The 20,388-nt window shown below is 35.1% G+C and overlaps 1 protein-coding gene across 10 annotated transcripts; it reads right to left on the bottom strand.

The window, feature by feature from the left end:
• Positions 1 to 7,637: 7,637 nt before the first annotated feature.
• LOC18434320 (uncharacterized) lies at positions 7,638 to 19,592 on the bottom strand. Of its 10 annotated transcripts, none has more exons than XR_016056933.1 (8): positions 19,165 to 19,592; positions 15,139 to 15,397; positions 14,638 to 14,674; positions 14,451 to 14,556; positions 13,188 to 13,298; positions 12,501 to 12,694; positions 8,452 to 8,620; positions 7,638 to 7,961 (listed from the first exon to the last, which is right to left on the bottom strand). XR_016056933.1 is itself a non-coding variant. In XM_020667384.2 (7 exons), exons 1-6 carry the CDS (start codon positions 19,279 to 19,281, stop codon positions 8,498 to 8,500), a joined length of 753 nt encoding a protein of 250 aa, XP_020523043.1. In that variant the 5' UTR covers positions 19,282 to 19,592; the 3' UTR covers positions 7,638 to 7,961; positions 8,452 to 8,497. The 10 variants fall into 10 exon arrangements, 5 of the variants coding, with proteins under 5 accessions (XP_020523043.1, XP_011623394.1, XP_088724967.1 ...); XR_016056932.1 differs by lacking the exon at positions 12,501 to 12,694 and adding an exon at positions 13,954 to 14,023; XR_016056936.1 differs by lacking the exons at positions 12,501 to 12,694; positions 14,638 to 14,674 and adding an exon at positions 13,954 to 14,023.
• Between the last annotated feature and the right edge of the window lie 796 nt (positions 19,593 to 20,388).

Here is a 20,388-nt window from a genome sequence, read left to right on the forward strand (position 1 = left end):
ATTTTTTTATCTTTTTCTTGTTTCCTCTTTAGCCCTGATTTGTCTCTCACTCATTGACGTTGGAGTGTTTTTTGTTGCAGTTTTCTCTCTCTGAATTTCTCTCTCTACGTTTTATTTTCTCTCAGCTTATTTCTTTATATTCCACTCTAAATTTCTTTATTCACTTGTGGACGTACGAAGTATTGTAGGAGGGTTTTTTTTGACCTTTTTCTCTCTCTAAATTTCTTTCTCTCTCTCTCTCTGTGTTTTGTTTTGTCTCTCAGCTTATTTCCTTATTCCACTTTCGTCTTTTCCTTCTCTCTCTCTCTCTCGCTCTCTCTCGATGTTTCTTTTGTCGCGTATTCATCGACATTGGGAAGGTAATTTAGGGCCTTTTTGGACTCTGGGAAATTTTTACCAGTTTTTCAGTGAGAGAGATTATTCCCGGATCCAAAAACGGCTGCAGAGTTTTTTTCTTTTTTTATCTTGGAAGTCATTTCTATGGTTGGCTCCATAATTTCCTCCTAACACGCTAAAAAGATAATTTCTATGCAAAATCTTTTCCAACGGAACTGAACTTGTAATTTAAAGGAAAAATTACCTAAGGACACCAATAAAATAGTATATTACGTGCAACTCTATATTTTGGCGTGTATCATGCCGGGGTCCATGCCTAAGCCTGCCTGTTTTATTTTTATTTTTTATTTTTTTGTGGGTGCCATCCCTAGGTATGATGCTTTCAATATGGTATGATGTTCTCGATATCGATCAAAATTTCCTTTTTTTCTTGTTTAGTCTGGATCACCCTAAAACTCACGCTGTATGCTATGGGTAGATATTTGATATCGCAAATATCGTAGTGCTCAATTTCTTTGGTTTTGAGCGGTCTAGTATTGTCGGTCCTGGATTGCTCGAAATAAAACCTGCTTGAAATAAAATAAATCAAGCGGTTTGATATTTATGATATCAAATATCTGAACTATAGCGTAATGCGTGAGTTTTAATAGTCCGATATCAAAAACTTCAGACTCTCAGGAACCAGATAAATAGAGCAGTGCGATATTTACAACATCGAATATTTGGACTATACCATAAGACATGAGATTTAGGGCAGTCATATATTTCGAATATCGGATCGATTAAGAGAAATTTTTTTTTAAGAAGAAAGAAATAAGATGTAGAGAACATGAGACTGATGGGAACGTTAAGAGGAAAAAAAAGGGGGCCTACGGTTAGACCTCAGCGTAATATGTGTCAAAATATGGACCTGCACGCACGCTAGTATATTATATTCTTTCATGTCTATTGATAGGCTGATAGCCTCTTGGCGGCTTGCCGCCCAAATATAAGGGAGATTTCTCCTTTTCGCTCTTCTCCCATTTCCCAAAAAAGCTCTCTCTCTCTCTCTCTCTGGTTCTCTCTCAGTATATTGAAGTCTGTTTCTCTCTCTAAACAGACTAGCAGAGATTCCATATTTATCTACGTATATTTAGTTATCTCTTTCTCAATTAACAAGCTACATTTCTCTTGGCATCAAAGTATTAGGCGTGGCAATGGGTCGGCTCCGGGTGGGTTGGGTCGGATCTATTTGACCCGGACCTGATCCGACTAGGTTCCTTATGGAATTGGACCCAGACTTAAGTCTAGATATTTAAATAATATTTTGACATTGTATACATATTTTTTATATTTGAGCCGAGTCCACCCCGACCCAGATCGGGTCCAAGTCCTTTGGAACCAGATCCAATCCACCGGGTCCTACGTATAGACTTGGAACCAGATCTGATTGCCACCTCTCTACAGTAGTGGAGGCATAGGAATCCTCTCTCTCGCTTTTTCACTCACTCTCCCGCCCCAGGGTTCATGTAATTAGGTTCTTTTTTCCGTCTTCATGTCCCGAGTTCATGTAGTTAGGATCGTTTTTTTTCTTTCGTATCCCTTATCAATTTTTTTTTGGTTAGATCAATAGGATTATACCCCTCTACCCATTTTAAAATAATTAATAATTTTCAAATGTGAATGGAGTAGCTGAAGCTCGAGTGGTGGCACCATCGCGACCACAACCTCAACCCTTGTAAGTAGTTATACTCGAGTCTTCCACCCTTATGATACCTTAGCTTCCATCCTCGCGCTCTTCTTGTCTGTATCTTCCGCCTGTCAGACGCATGTGTACTAAAGCACTCTCTGGTGTCTTGTCTCGAATTCGATTGACACTCTTATCGCTACCCTTGTTTTCACCTTTTGACACTGCACGTCTACAAAAGTACACACTAATTGGCCTCCGTGTCTCGTGTCCAATTGGGGTTATTCTTCATTTGCACTAAGACCCAACATTCCAAAACTACCCATACTTTCTACCTTTCGTTTCTTCCTTGTCACATCATTCTCGGTCTGGTTTTGCCATCCTCTGTGTGTGTACTTGGGTTGTCATACAATGGCTGGATTTTTATCATAGTCTTTTTTTTTTTTTTTTTTTTTTTTTTTTAACCAGAAAAACAAGTTACAAGCTCGACGTTAAACTTCCTCTAATAATAAAGCGGATTCCAACGGACATTAAACTTCCTTTAATAATAAAGCGGATTCCAGCGGTTATAGTCCTGAGAATATCTCATGAAAAATTACAATCAAGCTCCATGATACATTAGCTTCGCCTTTAGTCCAAGGTATAATGTGTGCTGAATACCCCGCCATGGTGTACTAGAATTTTATCATAGTCTTGTATCTATGGCTTTTTCTTTCTCTTCTTCTTCAATATTTATTTTGAATCTTGAGTCGATAATCAAATAAAGGGATTGAAAAAAATGGGTAACTTGAGTTTTATGTAATCATCGCATTATACCAATGAAACAGACTACTTTGAGACTAACTTTGTTTTATGGGTGTGCTTTGCATAAGGCCAACGCCCTTAACAATCAAAGTAGGGTGCCTTTAAATAGTGCCAAAATATGTTGTTTCATTATCATAAATCTTTATGATGGCTTGAAAAATTATTTTCATCTCTTAGTATAAAACTTAAAGTTAAAAAAATAGTTTAAATCAAGCAAATATATGAACAATTGAAAATATTGAAAATTGACGGTCTACATAATACACTACAAGCTGCACTATTTTCAAGACTTTAAATCTATTTTTCTCATTTTCATATATTTAAGAGGTCGTGATGATTGAATTAACGGTTTTTTTAGAATCGAAACAATATTTTGTAATAAATTTGTGAGGTGCGCCTTAATTTGATTGTTTAGGGCCTCACCCTTATATAAAAGTTTCTTTCTTTTATAGATAGGGCGGAATAGTAGGTAGTCAGAAAACAACATACCCATAAGATGAGCATAGTTGAGATGAAGATGTTGAGATTGATGAGTGGTAAGACAAAAATGGATAAAATTCGAAATGAATACGTCCGAGATAACTTAGATGTAGCTCCAGTAGACGATAAGATGAGAGAAAGTAGATTTAAGTATGCTGATGATGATATCTTCTCAAATAGTTTGGAAAAAGCTATAATGACAATGACAATATATTGTTGTCGTGCGTCGTACATCATTCTTACTTTTTCATGGTACCCATTAACCATAGTCAAACAGTCCACATTTGATTTAATTAAATTCTTTTTTAACATGTAAGGGGTTAAGTCGTGGTGGTGGTACCCCACACCATAATTAGTATGTTGTGGTTTCCATTCCCATAAAAAAAAGAGAGAGTCTATTTTTCTTTTTATTTGGAAACGTTAATATAAGAATGCAATCTCCTTTCTCAATCTAGAGTCCCCCAGATTGAATTTCTATCTCAACCAATGGTCTTAAAAATCGCCGAGTACTCAAAAATTATTTGAGATGTGGGTAATTCCAGTTCGAGGAATCTTAAATCTCCTTATTTTTGAATTTTTGTTGTGTTTAGTGTTTTAAAATTCAGATCAGCAAGATAAATTGGCCATCTGAAAATGTGGTTTAGATTAGTGAATCGGGCGCATTCTCTTGATTCCGGTCCGGCACCGCAATTTTTAATGCGAGAGAGAGAGGTGGGCAAGAGAGAGAGGGTGGGTATAGAGAGAGAAAGGATAGGTAGAAAGACAGAGATTTCATGGGTAATGAGTAAGGGAGTGGAAATGTAGTTTATTTTTTTACAACATTTACTTTTTGATTAGAGGGTAGCAGCAAGGAAAAATCGTTGATTAGAGGGTAACAGCAAGGAAAAATCATGACAAGGTTACGAGTGTAATACTAGAAATATTGAGAGTAGAATATCTATAAAGTTCATTTTGAGGGTATCCATTTATGTATATTTTTTTAATCTTTGACCATCTTAAGAATTTGTGACCTCAAAATTACATCTTTTAATAAAAGGTGCGGTTTGTATAGAGCCTACCTTCAAATAGTGTCGAGAAATGCAGTTTCAATACTGAAAATATTTGTGATAGCCTTAAAATATATTTTAATTTTTATTTATAAAGTTTAAAGCTTCAAAAATAGTGTAGATCAATAGATCTATTTAAACTTGAAAAAATCTTGAAAATTGATGGTCCAAAAATGCGTTACATAATACATTATTTTCAAAATTTGAAATCCAATTTTTTCTCATATCCATGCATCTTGATGTTGAGATGATCAATTTGAGTATATTAACGCATCAAAACAACATCTTCTAGTGAAATTTTTGAGTTAGGCTCAAATTTGATTGTTTAGAACCTCTGTTCTATATAAACTTTTCTCTTTAATAAAACTGGGAGGGGCGCTTACTTTGTTATAAGATTGGGAGGGCCCTTACTTTAATGGTTAAAGATTTGTAACCCCCCAAAAAAAAATAAAAAAACCAAAGTAGGGGCATAGTAGATATTGCTCTGCCATCCCTGTACATGGCTTCACGTACAGAAAGCAAGGCTTCCCGAGTCGGCCCTCTCGTAAACTCTATTCCCCGAGCAACCCCGTGAAGTTCTGGCCGTCCATCTCTCTTCTATCAATTTCTGCCGTCCACGTGTCCTTCTGTAAATGGCAGAGACAGCTGCGCCGCATTGACCATATGGATCCCTCAAAAGAAAGCTCGAATCAGAACGATTAACTAGACATATGTCCGGATGCGGTTCAATTGACCTAATTTGTAAACCGGTTGGTTCAAACGTTTTATCCGGGCAGGTCTCGAGCGTTCAAAAAAGTATTAAAAAAATAAAATAAAATATAAAAAATATATTTAAAGAATGATTAAACAAATCATATTTAAATAAAGTTGAAAATTAATGAAAAAAAATTAATTTTAAAAAATCCATTTGTGTTTTAGGGGTATTTTTGAAATTTTTCAAAAAAACTATGGGAAAATGTAAAAATAAATATGGGTGTAGTTTCTATAATATTGCAACCTTAAACAATCCAATTAAGACGTACCCCTAAATTTTATCATAATATATAATTTTGGTGAAAACAATTCTTAAGATTATCTCAAAATCTATTTTCATATCTAATTATAAAATTTTAAACTCAAAAAATGGTTAAAATCTAGTATAGCTATAAACTTATGAAAATCTTGAAAATGAACACTCTAGATAATAAATTGCAAGATGTACTATTTTTGAGACTCAAAATCTTTTTTTTTTTCTATATTCCTACATCTCGATGTTGAGATGATCACTTAGGTGTCAACATTAAAACAACCTTCTCCGATGGATATTTGAGGTGCATTGGTAATTCTATGTTTTAAGATTGCGATCTTATATAAACTTTTCTAATAAATATTAATGGCCAAAACAATTTCTCTCTACAAAAACAATTTAAGAAAGAACAATAAAACCAAATTGTTTTGAAATACACTGAAATATTTTTCAAAAAAAAAATACTGACAAGATTCACTCAGGGGAGCTGGCAAGCATCCGTCCACCATGAAGTTCAATGCCTATCTTAGTAATGGCCGGAAATACCAGTATCTTGTCAGAAACCAAAACAGCAAGACTAATGATAGCTCGAACCACACCGGAGAAGCTCATATATAAGCTTAGACCCAAGAAAAAACGAAGGAAGAAGCCGGGATGTAATCTCACTGAAAAAATGGGAAAATGCCCGGAAAGAAAACATGGAAATCACCGGAAATGCTTGACTATTCCTCATAAACACAAAGTTAAAATGAAGACAGCCAAAAAGGTTTCTTAACGCATTTTAGAGGAGGGAGAGAAACTAACCGGATAGTTGCTAGAAATAACAGGGATACGCCTGAAAAATTAGGATATGGCTGGAGATTTCAAAAACTGAATTTAGTTACATTTCGGGTTTTGAAAAATCGAAAATGGACAGTTCCATCTTTTTTAAAAAAAAATTGTTAGGATGGTGAAAAAACGAGTATGGTGTAATAACGAAAAATTGAAGATAATCTCATAAATAATGATAAATATAACAGATATATACGTTATTTTCCCTATTGACTTTTTTTTTTTTCTTTTCATATTCATAATTATCTTAACCTAGATCGTGAATTCCTAAATTTTGGACTAAAAATCCATTTTTAAGATAGGCTTAAGTGGGATCCTGCATATGTGCAGCAAGAGTTGGCTGACTCATAAAAACCCCATCTTTTATAGATTTATGCGACCAAAGGACCCTACCTAATACACAAGGATATCCCAAGTCATAGGTTCAAATGAAAAAAATAAAGGAAAACAGATTGATAAGGCTGCAACCCTATCAAAATAAGTAAAGCCTCACCTTATAACTCATAAAAAATTGCAATTCAAGCATTGAAAAACTTCTAAATTGATCATCTCAGTTTGAACATTATGGTTGTGAAAAAATTTAGAATTTCAAATTCTCAAAATAGTATATATTGCAATAAATCATCTAGACTACCCATTTCACCCTAAAAATAAGTGTTTATAGGTCCATAACATCTATACCATTTTTTGAGTTTTAAATTTTATTATCGGTATTGTAAATTGATTTTAGAGCCGTCATGAAGATTTCTGATGCCCAAAGTGCTTTCCATATGAGGATTTTAAGTGAGGCTTTATTTGTTTTCATAAACGCTAGACCCTATAGGCTAGACCATATAGAAACTTCATCCAAAAATAAACCACTCCCTGATGTCTAATGTAATGTACAAAAAATTCGATTCAATGAAAAATGATATGTTTTTGCCCCATGGCCAGCCATTTGGTACCTTGAACTACATGGCATGGAGAGGTTGAAGAAACTCTCAGGCTTCATTTGGACACCTTTAAAAAAAATGTTAGGAAAAAATTATTTATTGCAAAATACATTTAATGGAAAAATATCTCCTATAAAATGACATTTTACCTTTTGGATAGGATGCATACCCAAAGATACATTTTTCTATCTAGAATAAGGAATCTGACATTTTACCTTTTGGATAGGATGCATACCCAAAGATACATTTTTCTATCTAGAATAAGGAATCTCTAGAGAAAAAAGACGGTAGAGATAGAGAGAGAACGAAATGACTAAAGCAAGATCGAAGTAGAAAGAGATTTCACATAGAGATGAGAAAAAGAAATATAAGGACTTTTATAATGAGAGAGAGGATTTGGCAAGGAGAGAGACAAAGGGCGGGGGGAGAGAGACAGGATGTGATTGCCTGCTTCTATTCGGCCCCCAACTAGCTATATGCATATTTATTTATTTATTTATTTTGGCTCTATAAAGATATTCAGGGAAAATTAATTATTTTAGCTTGGGAGAATAACAATTTATTTATTTTGGTCTCAAAATAGATAAAACAAATCTTGACATCAATTTTTTTTTGCTCCGGATATTGGAACCAAACAATAGAAATGCGCAATCTCGCTAGAAAACTATTTCATGTTTATCTTTTTCCAAAGATCCAAACGTCCCCTTAATAATTTATTTGCGTCGAAGACACAACTCCTAGGCTAGAGTGTTAATCTCCAAGGCATCTCCCATAGATTTACCTATACAAGTATGGAAGTGACGGCCGTTTCCCATGAGATTCTTTAGAGCACCCATGAAAACGAGGAATCATCAGATGACCTTAAAATACGCATGACTTCAGGAAATATTAGCACATTCAAAAGAGAATTATGTGATTTGAATGCTTATATACAAGAGTATTTTCACATAAACCAAACGTGCCCTAAGCAAAATACTGATGCCACAACCAAACTAGGGCATAAAGATTCACAGAGACCTAATACCAATGAACAAGAGCTCAAGCTAAACAACCCATAATTATTAGGATCACAAAGCCTCTTCTTAGAAAGATACATCTAGAATCAAATAGATTCTAAAAGGTAAATAAATAAGGTTCTTCCACTCTCAACTTCAGGAACAGTACTTTGCTTTGCCCTTTTTTCTTCTTGTGAAGGGGAAAGGGATCAACACTCTTGGCAAGTTTAGATGGTACCATTAAAAGAAAGAGAGAAAGTTTAGCGGGTAAGGAGATGAAGGGCTTGTGGCTATGCATACTAAGATTAACACTCCTATCATGGCATTATTAGAACTACAAGAATATTGTACATACCAGCACAGTTAAGGATGTTTTTACTCTCCAGATTTTAAAGGTAGAGCTAGTAAGATGAATCTTGAATAGGAATCAGGGGTAATTTTCCTCCATATATCTCAGGAAGCTGGCTTTCGTCAATTTCATTCAGCAGCACTGACTGCTGATTTTTATTTTCAACAAAAACAATCTGCACAAAAGAGAGCAACCCAACAGGTCAATGCCAACAAAAAGTATACACAACATAAGAGAAAAAATCGTGTCAATGAACTCTCGAGAACCGTACAAATTGGAATCTCAGAGTGTCAGCAAACTGAGAGGATAGAGGGATACGGAGAAAAATGGTGGTATTTCAGTACATGGTTATAAGAGGGCACTCTGGAAAATCCATTGATAGCTGTGCCATAACGATTTTCTCAAACCTCAATTACTTGTCTGTGCAAACCGAATAGATGGATTGCACTAGATCTATAGAGTTTTTAATACGTATATTTTGCAAGAAAAAGGAAACAATAAGAACTAAAAAAAAAATCATTAAAATTGTGAAACTTTTTCAAAATTCATTTAGGAGGTCAAATCAACCAATTTATCAACAAAAATGATTACTTTAAAAAAAATCATTTCAACCAAGAACTTATCCATTGTTTTGTCAAAAATGCCCATCTTTTGGGTTTGAAATCCTTAACAAGCAAGGATATTTGATAATTGGGCCGAACTTAAGTATCGTGAGCTGAATAACGTAAATACCCCTCTACCAATCATGGCTCCCAAACCCATCACATCTTTTTTTCATAAAAATTTCTATTCTTGGCCAGAACAAGCAGTGGTATTTACTCAATGACCTCGGGGAAATACTAAAACTAGCTCCCCTTGTTTAGGGCCAAATATATAAATCTCTACTTCAAGGGTCAAAACCAGTAATACGCAGGTGCATAGAGGTAATTTGGCCCCACTTTTGTCATGGACTAAATTACTGAAATACACCTACTTGTTAAAAATTCCAAACTCTAAACCCTAAAAGATAGAGGTTCGGCCAAACATCTTTTTTCTAAGCTTAAGCTAGAACGGAGCTGGCGAGTGACGATTGCCCTATCTCAACAAGGGGTTTTGGAACCCAAGCTTATCTTATTATTATTCTTTGGGGAGTACTATCTGACAACACGGAACTACGGGGTTGGTCTAGAAACTGCTAGGGAATTCATATGTGAAAGATGAGAATTTACAGTAGTGAAAAAAAAAGGAGGCGGCAACAATTGGGTCCGGAGCTTTCTCTCTATCCCTCCCGAGCGATTAACCAGGAGCAATTCCCGATGTCTGAGAACCCGAGGGATCCACATCGACAAGGCTGATAGATCAAGACTTTTCCACTTATGATGAGCGGAGTGAGCCGAGCAAGCATAGAACCCCTCGGTTTCGATCGTGCTGCGTTCGGCATATCCGAGATCGAGAAGGGCATTCCTCCCGGTCCCGTTATCCCATGAGCCAAGAGCTTATTGGCTTTCTGCGACAAAAGGAGCTTATTGGCTTTCTAGCGACTCTGTCATCATCAGAATTGGACGTGTGCAGGGGGTATTTTAGGTCTTGCCCCGGCTCAGACCGTTGGGAGATGCTTTTAACGTCGTACTAAAGGTAATTTTGGAGTTTTGTAAAAAAAATGAAATATGGTTGAGAAAATACTTGAGAGAAATGGTCCCTTGAAAAGAACAACTTTGTCGATAAATTGAGTGATCTCGTTGATTTTTTGAGGTGGCTCAAGGAGGTCACAATCACTTATAATCATCGGATGTAAAATCCAACAACTAACGATGTATCACACAATTCAAGAAATTTTACTTTGCATTTTCTGTCAAATCATTCACACCCCCAACCGTCCGATTTTACATCTGATGGTCGATTGTAATTGTGACCTCCTTGTGCTAAAAGTAAATAATTTTATTATATATATATATATATATATATATATATAGGAAGATACTACAAAACGCCTATAGGAAAAAATGAACAGTGATTTCACTTATCCTCATCACCATCCAAACTTCATCGCACAGTCACAGTTGTTCGGTAGTATTTCAATTTTCATTTTTTTTACTAATTAGAATGATCTGAAATTTGAAGCGTGTGTACATTTTAGTGAGGTGCACTTAATAAAAATGAAAAATATATTTCGTAAAATATAAATCAACCAAAATACCCCCATAAATTTTTAAAGGTATTTTGATCAATTTATATTTTTATTAAGTGCTCCTCACTAAGATGTACACACACTCTAAATTTCAAGTAATTTAGATTTGTAGAAAAAAATGAAAATTGAAACACTATCGAACAACTGTGACTGTACGATGAAATTTGGATGGTGATGAACGTAGGCAAAATCACTGTTCATTTTCACCTATAGGCATTGGGAAGAGTTTTCCATATATATATATATATATAAACACATGAAAATCTTGAAAATTGATAGTCCATGAAAATCTTGAAAATTGATAGTCCACATAATGTAGTGCAAGATGTACTATTTTTAGGATTTGAAATCTCTTTTTTCTCCATATCTATACATCTCGATTTTGAGATAATCAATTAGATATTTTTCCAACATCAAAACAACATTTTGAAGCATTTTAGACGTGCACTTTAATTCTACATTTTAAAGTGTCAACCTAGTATAAACTTTTTCATATATATATATATATATATATATATATATATATATATATATATATATATATATATATAGGTGTGGTTTCCATAAGCTTGCAATCGTAAACAATCCAATAAAGGCGCACCTTCAAATCTTATCATAACATATAATTTTGATGTAAAATATTCATTGGATTATCTCAAAATCTATTTTCATATCTAATTATAAAATTTTAAATTCCAAAAATGGTTAAAATCAAATAGATCGATAAACATATGAAAATCTTGAAAATGAACGGTTTAGATAAGGTGTTGTAAGATGTGCACTATTTCTAGGACTCAAATCATATTTTTTTTTCATAGTCATACATCTCGATGTCGAGATGATCAATTAGAGGGTTTTTCAATATTAAAACAACATTTTCTTATGGATTTTTGAGGTGCATCCGTAGTTCTACATTTTATGGTTGCAACCTTATATAAACTTTTTGCTATATATATATATATATATATATAAAATCAAAATACACCTTAGTGACAAACTGTTTAATATTTTACACATTTCATTTGATTTAATTTCAAAACATCCATTAAATACACATGATCCTGAGTTGGAATAGTTGGAAAAGAAAAAATATTTAAATACTTGAAATCATAAATATAGTTTGATAAATTCCCACATGTGTGCGTACACGTGAATGCGGTGTATGTATGTGCATGTGATGATCATATTGGTCCCTGCCACACCTTCTGGCATGGGACCAGTGTAGATCCCAATTTCAGTCTCGCTACCAGATTGGGATTTCACAAGGTAACCTGCTGAATAGCAAGTTAATGGTGACTGAAGCCCTTACTTCTTTCTTCCAAATATTCTTTCAAGAGAAGAAAAATAGGATCTCCCCTCTCTAAGATGAAAGGCAAACGAAAACGGAAGACTCTTCTCCCTCTCAAGGAAATCGAAAGTCTATCCCTCTCCCTATCTGCTTGTTGTGCGCTAGTTTCAAACCCAAACCAGGATTTCAAAATCAAGTTTTCAGTAGGAATTGGATGAACCTCTCTATAGCCTTAATAAGAAGGCAAGGGATTAATGGCAAGAAAAGTTTGCTTTATCCATTTGATTTTCTTTTTTCACGTTGGGATGCTGAAGATCCGTACCTATCACAAGGTCATTAATGGAGAAAATGATAGAAAGTAAACCTGAACTTCTCCAGTTGCCCTAAATCCTATCTCATCAAAGACTTGAAAAAACTTAGAATTTTTGATTCAGAGACAACTTTCTCCTTCATGGTAGGACAAAGCACGACACACTAAACCTATTTTATTGTCATTGAAAAGGCCAAGAATGAAAGAGAGAGAGAGAGAGAGAGAGAGAGAGAGAGATACAATAAGAGGATTTGGAGGTGGTTAAGGCTGTTTTAGAGAGGGATACAAACCTTGTTTTTGAGACCACTGTCTATGATAAGCTCTCTGTTCTCTACATTGCAACTACAAAATGTGTCTAGGTTATTTCTCTGATACTGGATCAGTCGGTTCATCCCAATCTTCCTAGTTCTCTGTGCCGCGCAATCCATTTCTATGGGGATTCTTCTCTCTGCTGCACAATCCACTTCTATGGAGATTCTTGGGGCTTTGCAAGATTTGTGAATGTCTTAGATATATGAAAGAGGAAGAAAGAGAGAGTCTTCTGCCATTAGGGTTCTAACACTCCACTATTGCCCTGGCTTGAGAGAGAGAGAGAGAGAGAGAGAGAGAGAGAGAGAGAGAGAGAGAACTCAGTTTTAGAAAGTTCTCTTGTGGAGAAAGAGAGACCGCTCAAAGTCACCAGTAACTTGCCATACCCTGTGGTTTAGCAATCTGATCATGCGATTGAAATTGCAATCCATAGTAGATATTGGAGGTCCATGCATGAAGGTGTGGCATAAAGAGAGAGAGAGAGAGAGAGAGAGAGATTATTGGGAGAGGAAAAGAAATGTTTCTTGTGATATTAAGAAAGGACCGTGAATGGATTGATTATGTCTCACTGAAGTGTTTGTGTCAAAAGAGGACAGTGCTCAATGTTTCCACCCAAGTTCTCTGAATTGAAAGGGAGACAAATCAAAAGCAGAAATAACAATTCCTACCCTCTTTCGTGTGTTCTTATCAATAAATGGGTAGATAATTTTCCACGCAGTCAAGAAGATGTAAGGCACATGGATCAGGAAGACCTTGCGGAGCCGCTCTGGGTAACAATCCTGCAAGTTTTAGCATAAAAACATCCTTCATTAACCATCTTCACCAATGGTCTTCAGTTTTATTCTGATGCAACAACATAACATTCCAGGATTCTTCTGCTCATTGAAATTTGCAACTCAATAAATGTGTGTGTGAGAGAGAGAGAGAAATTTGCAACTCAATAAATGTGTATGTGAGAGAGAGAGAGAGCGGAAACAAGGACGTTGAACATGTGAGAACCAAAAAACGATTATTTGACTACCACATTTCCCATAAAGAAATAGAAGAGTAGGACTCTGAAAAAGGAAGAACCGTTTGACCTAGTCAACCAGAAGTAGAAAGAAAATAATCCCTCCACATTAGTAAACAAGAATTTTTGGTTCTTATTACAATTTTGGATATTACTACCAAACTACTTGGGGTAAGCTGAACATCTAATGTAGATTTCAAGAAGGATAAGAAACAAATGATCAGAACTGGAATAATTATGATGGACTCTTAAATGGGCAGATGTTCAATTCTCATGAGTCCCATTAATATGTTTTCTCCAGTTCCTTTTTCTTTTGTTGGTAAAACTAAAACAGGGCTGCACAACAAATCTAACATAACCAGATGATGCAAGATGTTCCAGTTAGACAAAAGTCAGTTTAAATAATCCCTGTTCAGAAGTATCACCCGAGGTTGAACCACTGAGGGCCACTTTCAAAAAACTCCATTCATCTTTCAACATAACCATCAGCATACCCTACACCCAAATTCAGAGAAAGTATTTTCAATTTCTCCCCCAATTCCTCAATTGTCAGAAACAGGGACAATAGAAGGATGACAGGTGAATAGGAGCTAAGAGCAATCTGAAAGCATCAAACTCCAACTAGTGTAGGTTATTTAGCTTATACTCAAAAGTCATTGGATAGTATAAACCAAATGGAAACATAACAAGCCACCATGACAGAGAGACTTGGAGTTTTCATTAGAGTAAAAGAGTATTCGAATTCGTTGTCGAGATAAACACATGGCCAAGTAGCAAATCCCATCAGCATCAACACCAAGGCTGATAAAAAGTTCAGATGAGTTTGCAAATGAAATGGGCAATGAACTACTTTCCTTTAATTAAACTGATATAGCCACGAGAAGTATGAAACAACAGAGATCACAATGAAAACAGAACAAACCTGCATTATATTGAGGGCTGCAACATATGCACGGATATCAAAATTTGCATAGCCCCATCCTTTGAGGTCTTCAATAATGACAAACTTTTCCTGACCTTCAGGAATGCTGCACAGAAGAAAAGAGAGTAAATGAAAGAGAACAAGCAAAACAGAACACATCGTCAATATTTAGAAGTACATGTTGTACCTGGCACATAACTTGTCGAGAGAATAAACTACAAATTCTGTAGTGAGAACAGGGAGCAAGGTCAGATACTAAAACAAGTGTAATCAATTTGGAGTCTGTAGAACAGTCAGAAAATCACCCCAGCAGCTAAAATAAAAACATTTTTGTATGTGAAATTATAAATAGCCTAAATCATTGAAATGTTCCACTTTTTATCCTTGTGAGAAATAAATTATAATCCAGCGAGCCATGAATTACAAAAAACAGTACAAGAAGATAAAAAATGATTGCATCTGCAGTTTGATATTTGAAATAAATTCCAGCATATTCAAACAGTACAAGAAGATTAAAAACGATTGCGTCTTTCAATAGAAGCTTTCTTTTGAGTACGAGCCTTTCTATGTCATGCGAACAAAGCAAATCTTCATTACTAGGAGCAAATTGGATATAGATAAATCAAAAAATAAAAAAACAAACTTTTACGTAAATATTCAAAACCAACTTTGCAAAAACACTACTTACTCTTCAACTCATCGAGATCTCTCTGACAACATTTGTGTTTACTGGGAAATATGACTCCTATGGGGCATCCTTTCTTGTCCCTCCCTTGCATATAAAGCTTTTCTTGTGCAAGTTCATTCTGGATATCTGCCTCAGAGATGTAACCATTAGGTGTCATTGCACGCCTCCATTTTAAGTATTTTAGGAACATCATAGATGCCTTTTTGACATCTAAATCACGAGCACGCAGAAATCTTCTAAGCATAAGATTGTCAACATCCTGCAAGAATATGCTAGTTTAGAGTATAGTTAACAAGTCTCTGATTAAAACATGATTTTCTCAGATTTTTTGAAATCCGTTAGAAACTCCAATTTTTTCAAATGATCTTAAAAGATCGTGTTGCTTTTAATGAAACCGATATAAATTCGTACTTTGTATTTTTCCAAAAAAAAAAACATTTCAAAAAGTCTTCTTCCATATAACTTTATTGAAACTGTTGTTCACTTCGTTGATTTAGTAACTCCGAGTTATGATTTGGAGATAAACACATTAAAAGTTAGACTAAATTAAGACTATTGATTTAACAAATATTTCCAACAAAACTTTCTTAAAAAGAGTATATTAAAAAAAAAACACCAGCGATATATTCCCAAAAAAATAATCTATCAACCATCTGTCTTAAAATATAGGTAAAGTTGGAGAAAAGTAAACCAACGAAAAATCTTAACTCGAAGAAAAATCTTCTTCTTCTCTCAAGCTAGAGAGGAAGGCCAGCCCGACGAGTCAGTGCTTAATTTAGGACGAGCTCGAGGGCTCAAGCGAGCGGGTTGCTCATTAGAGAAGGAAAAGCTGGATGCTAAGGGCCAGACAGTCTTAGCAAGTACATTGTTTTTTAGCTTGGTAGCCTAACTTATGAGATACAAAGAGCAAGAGAGACTAGTGACAACTAAAAATTTAGGCAGCTAGGAATTCAGGGTGAGATTCAAATATTTACATTTGTTTAAGTATTTTATTGCTTTCTTTCTACATATAGAAGTTAGATTAATTTCACCATTTCAATCTTTTTTATTATGGACCCGGTTTCTATGCGGCCAAGCCCGCAATGTATAAATGTGGGCATCTTAATAAATTTATTTTTGAGATGGATTTTAGGACTTAATTGTTTAAGGACATGTAATCTCTAACATGGAGATCATAAATATGGAAAAATAAATAAATTTTAAAAACTGGAAATAACAATTGTAGTAAGAAAACATTTGGACCATTAGTTTCCATTGTTTTTTGATGGAACACCTACTTGAATCCATCTTTAAGATGGATATTTTACACGTTATGGACCACATATGTAGAAATATGGTCCAGCCCACATGTAACAATTTTCCTTTTATTATTTCAATGATGTAAAACAAAGCATTTTCAATTGACCAGTATTTTACATTTTTGGGTCTTTGTATTTTAGTTAACTGCAACACTATATTTAGGGTCATTTGTGTTTTTTTCTTCTAACAACAATCCCATATATTGGGTTACAATTCTTGTTATTTGCTAACGTAGTTATTGTGTTTAGTATTGTTGTTTCATTATATCCTTCCAATAAGTCTATTATATGTTTTGCGTCGTCACAATAGAGTAGGCATTCTTGTTGCATTTATTGAAAAATTAGACAAAAATTTGTTAGGTATTACCTTAATAATACTAGGTAAGGAGATAAAATTACTGTTCAATAGCTTTTACTGTATCCACCGAATATCTGCAAATCACAATCTTATCTTATGTCATCTTTACATGTCCGATTTTCACTCCGTCTTTTTTAAACGAATCTGAAATATTCACAATATTTAAACTTAATTAATTTTTGGCGATTCGTATTTTTGACTCAATATTTGTCTCCGACTTTATGGAACAAAATTGATTTATTACCGATATTTTGATTTGCCAATATTAGGGGTGGCAATTGGGATGGGTTGACAGGTCAGGTATGGGACCATGTTATGGACCCAACAAGTCGGGTTTACGCCGCGTTCGACCCGACCGAACCCTATATACTAAAATATTTTTTATTTTTTATTTTTAATTTCTAGACCGGTCCGGATCAGGTCTGGTTCTAAATGACTTAGACCTGATCGGGTCCAGGTCCAAGTCGTTTGGATCGAAGTGGGTCCAGTATAACCTAGTCGGGTTGGGTTAGGGTGGGGACCGACCCGTTAAGTCCCCTAGCCTACATATTGTTATTCGACGACTTGCTCACTACCAGCGTTGTCAGATTCGCTTCGCTTTGACCGAAGAGGCCAAAGTCTTTGAATTTTGTGCCTGCACTAAAGCAAAGCAAACTGTAGCTTAGGGCCGATTTGGCCAAAGCTTCGGCTGAAGCAAAAAAATATCTATATAAAAATAATTTTTTTTATTTTTTATTTTTTTGAATTTTTTATGTTTTCATTATTTTTAGGGAAAATTACAAAAAAAAAACCCAAAAGGAGAATTTTTAAACTTTTCTAGCAAATACCCCCAAGTCAAAAAAAGTCATATTTTTTTGACGAAAATACCCATAGTGCTTGACCGCATGCCCAGAGTGCCGGACCACCCCTATTTTCTGTCAGACCGCATGCTTCCAGAAGCCCAAAGTGCCGGACTGCCCCCATTTGAGCCGGATCGCATGCCCAAAGTGCCAGACCGCCCCTATTTTGTGCCAGACCGCATGCTTTCCAGAAACAAAGTGCCGGACCACCCCCATTTTGTGTCGGACTGCATGCCAAAAGTGCTAAACCGCCCCTATTTGCGCCGACCTGCATGCTTTCCAGAAGCAAATTGCTTTGCCGGCCCCCATTTTGTGCATCTTTTTTATAACTTGAGGGGTATTTGCTAGGAAAGTTAAATTTAGGGTAAAAAGTGACAAAAAATTTGGTTGGGGGTAAGTTGCATAGGAAGTCTATTCTCGGGGGTTATTTATAATTTCCCTTATTGTTATCAATAAATATTTATTTATATTAAATTCAAAAATGTCCAAAGTCTTCTCCCAAATTTGTTGAAGCACCTAATTGCTTTGTTTTTCTCTCCAAACTGAAGAAGGCTCCTAAGTGAATCTGCCAACAATGATCACTATGGTTTGGAGAAAGGAAAAAAAATGCAATATGGAAGAGAGACAATGGGCTTCATTTCTTATTGGGTTTTCCTTGTTTTTGTATTCATTCTGCAATCGAATGGAAGATATTAATGAGAGAAAGGGATAAAACAATTGCATACTCCAATCAAATAAAAAGTTAGAAACAAATCTATCCAATCTTTGGATCAAAGAACAACAGAAGGGAAGAATTTGATGACACACAAAAAAGAAAACCAAAAGACATACAAGAATTTGACGATTCTTCTAATGCATATAAGCAGTTAATTAGAATCTAATGCATATAAATTTTACAGAGTGTCATTGCATGAGAATTGCCGAGTGTTCTTCAATAGTGGCCCAAATGCATAAATTCCAGCATTTGGAACAAGAATTTACACTGTAATTTTTTCAACACTCAATCTAATAAAAAGCAAAGGGGAGAGAGAGAGAGAGAGAGAGAGAGAGAGAGAGAGAGAGAGAGAGAGAGAGAGAGAGAGAGGAGTTAATGCGACTATAATAAGCAATTCCTGCCAGTTTATAAATGTCACAATTTTATCTTAAACGTGTGATAAGAAACAAATAAAATGAACTAAGAAACATGACAAACTGCAATAATCTCTCAAATGTTCAAAGCTCAAGAATCAAAATAAAAGGAAGAAAGAAGAAATTATATTTAAAAAATAAACGGCAAGAAAAGCTTTAAACTTTTTCTCACCAATAGAAAGTCGCCATAAACGAAAAAAAGAAACTAAATGCTTCACAGGAAAAGTATTCCAGCATTAACATAAAACAAAGTAAGAGAGGGGAAAACAAAGTAAGAGAGGGTTAAACAGAATAAAAAAGAGAGGATTAAACAGAATCAAAGAAAAACGCCATAAAGTCACAAAAACATAGAGGAAAAATTAAACCATTATCTCATAAAATTATAAACTCAAATAAACATTACCTTAGCAGTTGGATCTTGAGCCTCGACCAAAGCCCTTAGCAATCCCACTTTGTTCTTCTCCATCTCATCTCTTTTATCACTCGTTTCAGAGTCTCCAATATAATTCTCCATTTCCATCCACGCTCCAAGCTCTGCGAAACCCTAGCCTCCCAAAATATCCTAATTCTAAACAAAATGCCAATTCCTCCAATTCTCCAAGTAAAAACCAGTACCTGAACAGCCCTAATTCACCGTAAAGTGCCCAACCTCAGCAAAATGTCAAATTCTTTCCACAATGCTCAGATCTCTGCTAATAGATAGTAGCTCAAAACCCCTGATTATCTGCAGAATGTGAATTTCTACAGGAAAAAACTAGCCACTGGAAAATCCATATTCCCCACGAAACCAAGTTCTCTGCTCAAAACACCGGATTCCCCGCCCCAGAACACAGACTCTATGTGAATAAACCCTAATTTTCTGTAAAGATCACCGAGAGGCCATGGCTTAAAAGGAGTGGAAATGGAGGGAATGAAGGTCACGTCAGAAGAAACGGACACTAATAATGATTTTCTCCCCAGTCATGGCGAAGGTACGATTACAGTTGGGGCTACAAAGAAATAGAAAGAGAAGCAATTAAGAACGCAAGGTAATGTCCATTCCATTTTCGCGGCACGTTCAATATTTAATTGAAGTGGGCGAACTCCGGGTCTTCATTGGTACTTTGGAGCGTTGTCCGTCCACGTCACGTGGCTCCTTTTTAAAAGGCCAATAATTATTTTTATATTTTATGTTTTTAAAACTTATAAATACTCTCATATGACTCATTACTCTTATATTTATTATTATTATTTTTTAACAGTCATAGTATCTTCATAACTTCTTTTTTCAATTATTTAAGGTTTGAATCCTAATCTATCAATCTACGTGAATATAGTCTTTCAATCTACTATATTAAATGTCATATCGTGCTATAGATCATCATATCTTTTATTTGTGTGATAATTAAAATTTTTCGATTAAATTCATTCCTAATTCTATCTATTTTTGTCTTACCATTCATTTATCTCAACATCTCTGTTTTGAAAGTTAGACTTGTGTGATATAGTCCATATATATATATATAAAAAAAAGTATGGGTGATGAGAAGTTGAAAATCCGACCGTCTAAAACGCTGTAAAAGAAGTCCACTTTTTGCCTAAAAAAAGAGCTGGTTTTTTTAAAAAACGTTGACGAGCTGGTACGCTA

Source organism: Amborella trichopoda, chromosome 6 (assembly GCF_054954075.1).
Source record: "Amborella trichopoda isolate Santa Cruz 75 chromosome 6, AtrichopodaSantaCruz75HAP2 v2.0, whole genome shotgun sequence".
Classification (NCBI taxonomy): Eukaryota; Viridiplantae; Streptophyta; class Magnoliopsida; order Amborellales; family Amborellaceae; genus Amborella; species Amborella trichopoda.

Excerpts from the sequence above, each read along its gene's own strand:
- LOC18434320 (XM_020667384.2), bottom strand. The coding sequence starts at position 19,281 with ATGGAAATGGAGAATTATATTGGAGACTCTGAAACGAGTGATAAAAGA. Across the intron at positions 14,675-15,138 it reads AGATCTCGATGAGTTGAAGA|AATTTGTAGTTTATTCTCTC; the intron begins GTAAGTAGTGTT and ends TTCTCACTACAG. Across the intron at positions 8,621-13,187 it reads ATAAGAACACACGAAAGAGG|ATTGTTTTTGTTGAAAATAA; the intron begins GTAGGAATTGTT and ends TCTTTTGTGCAG.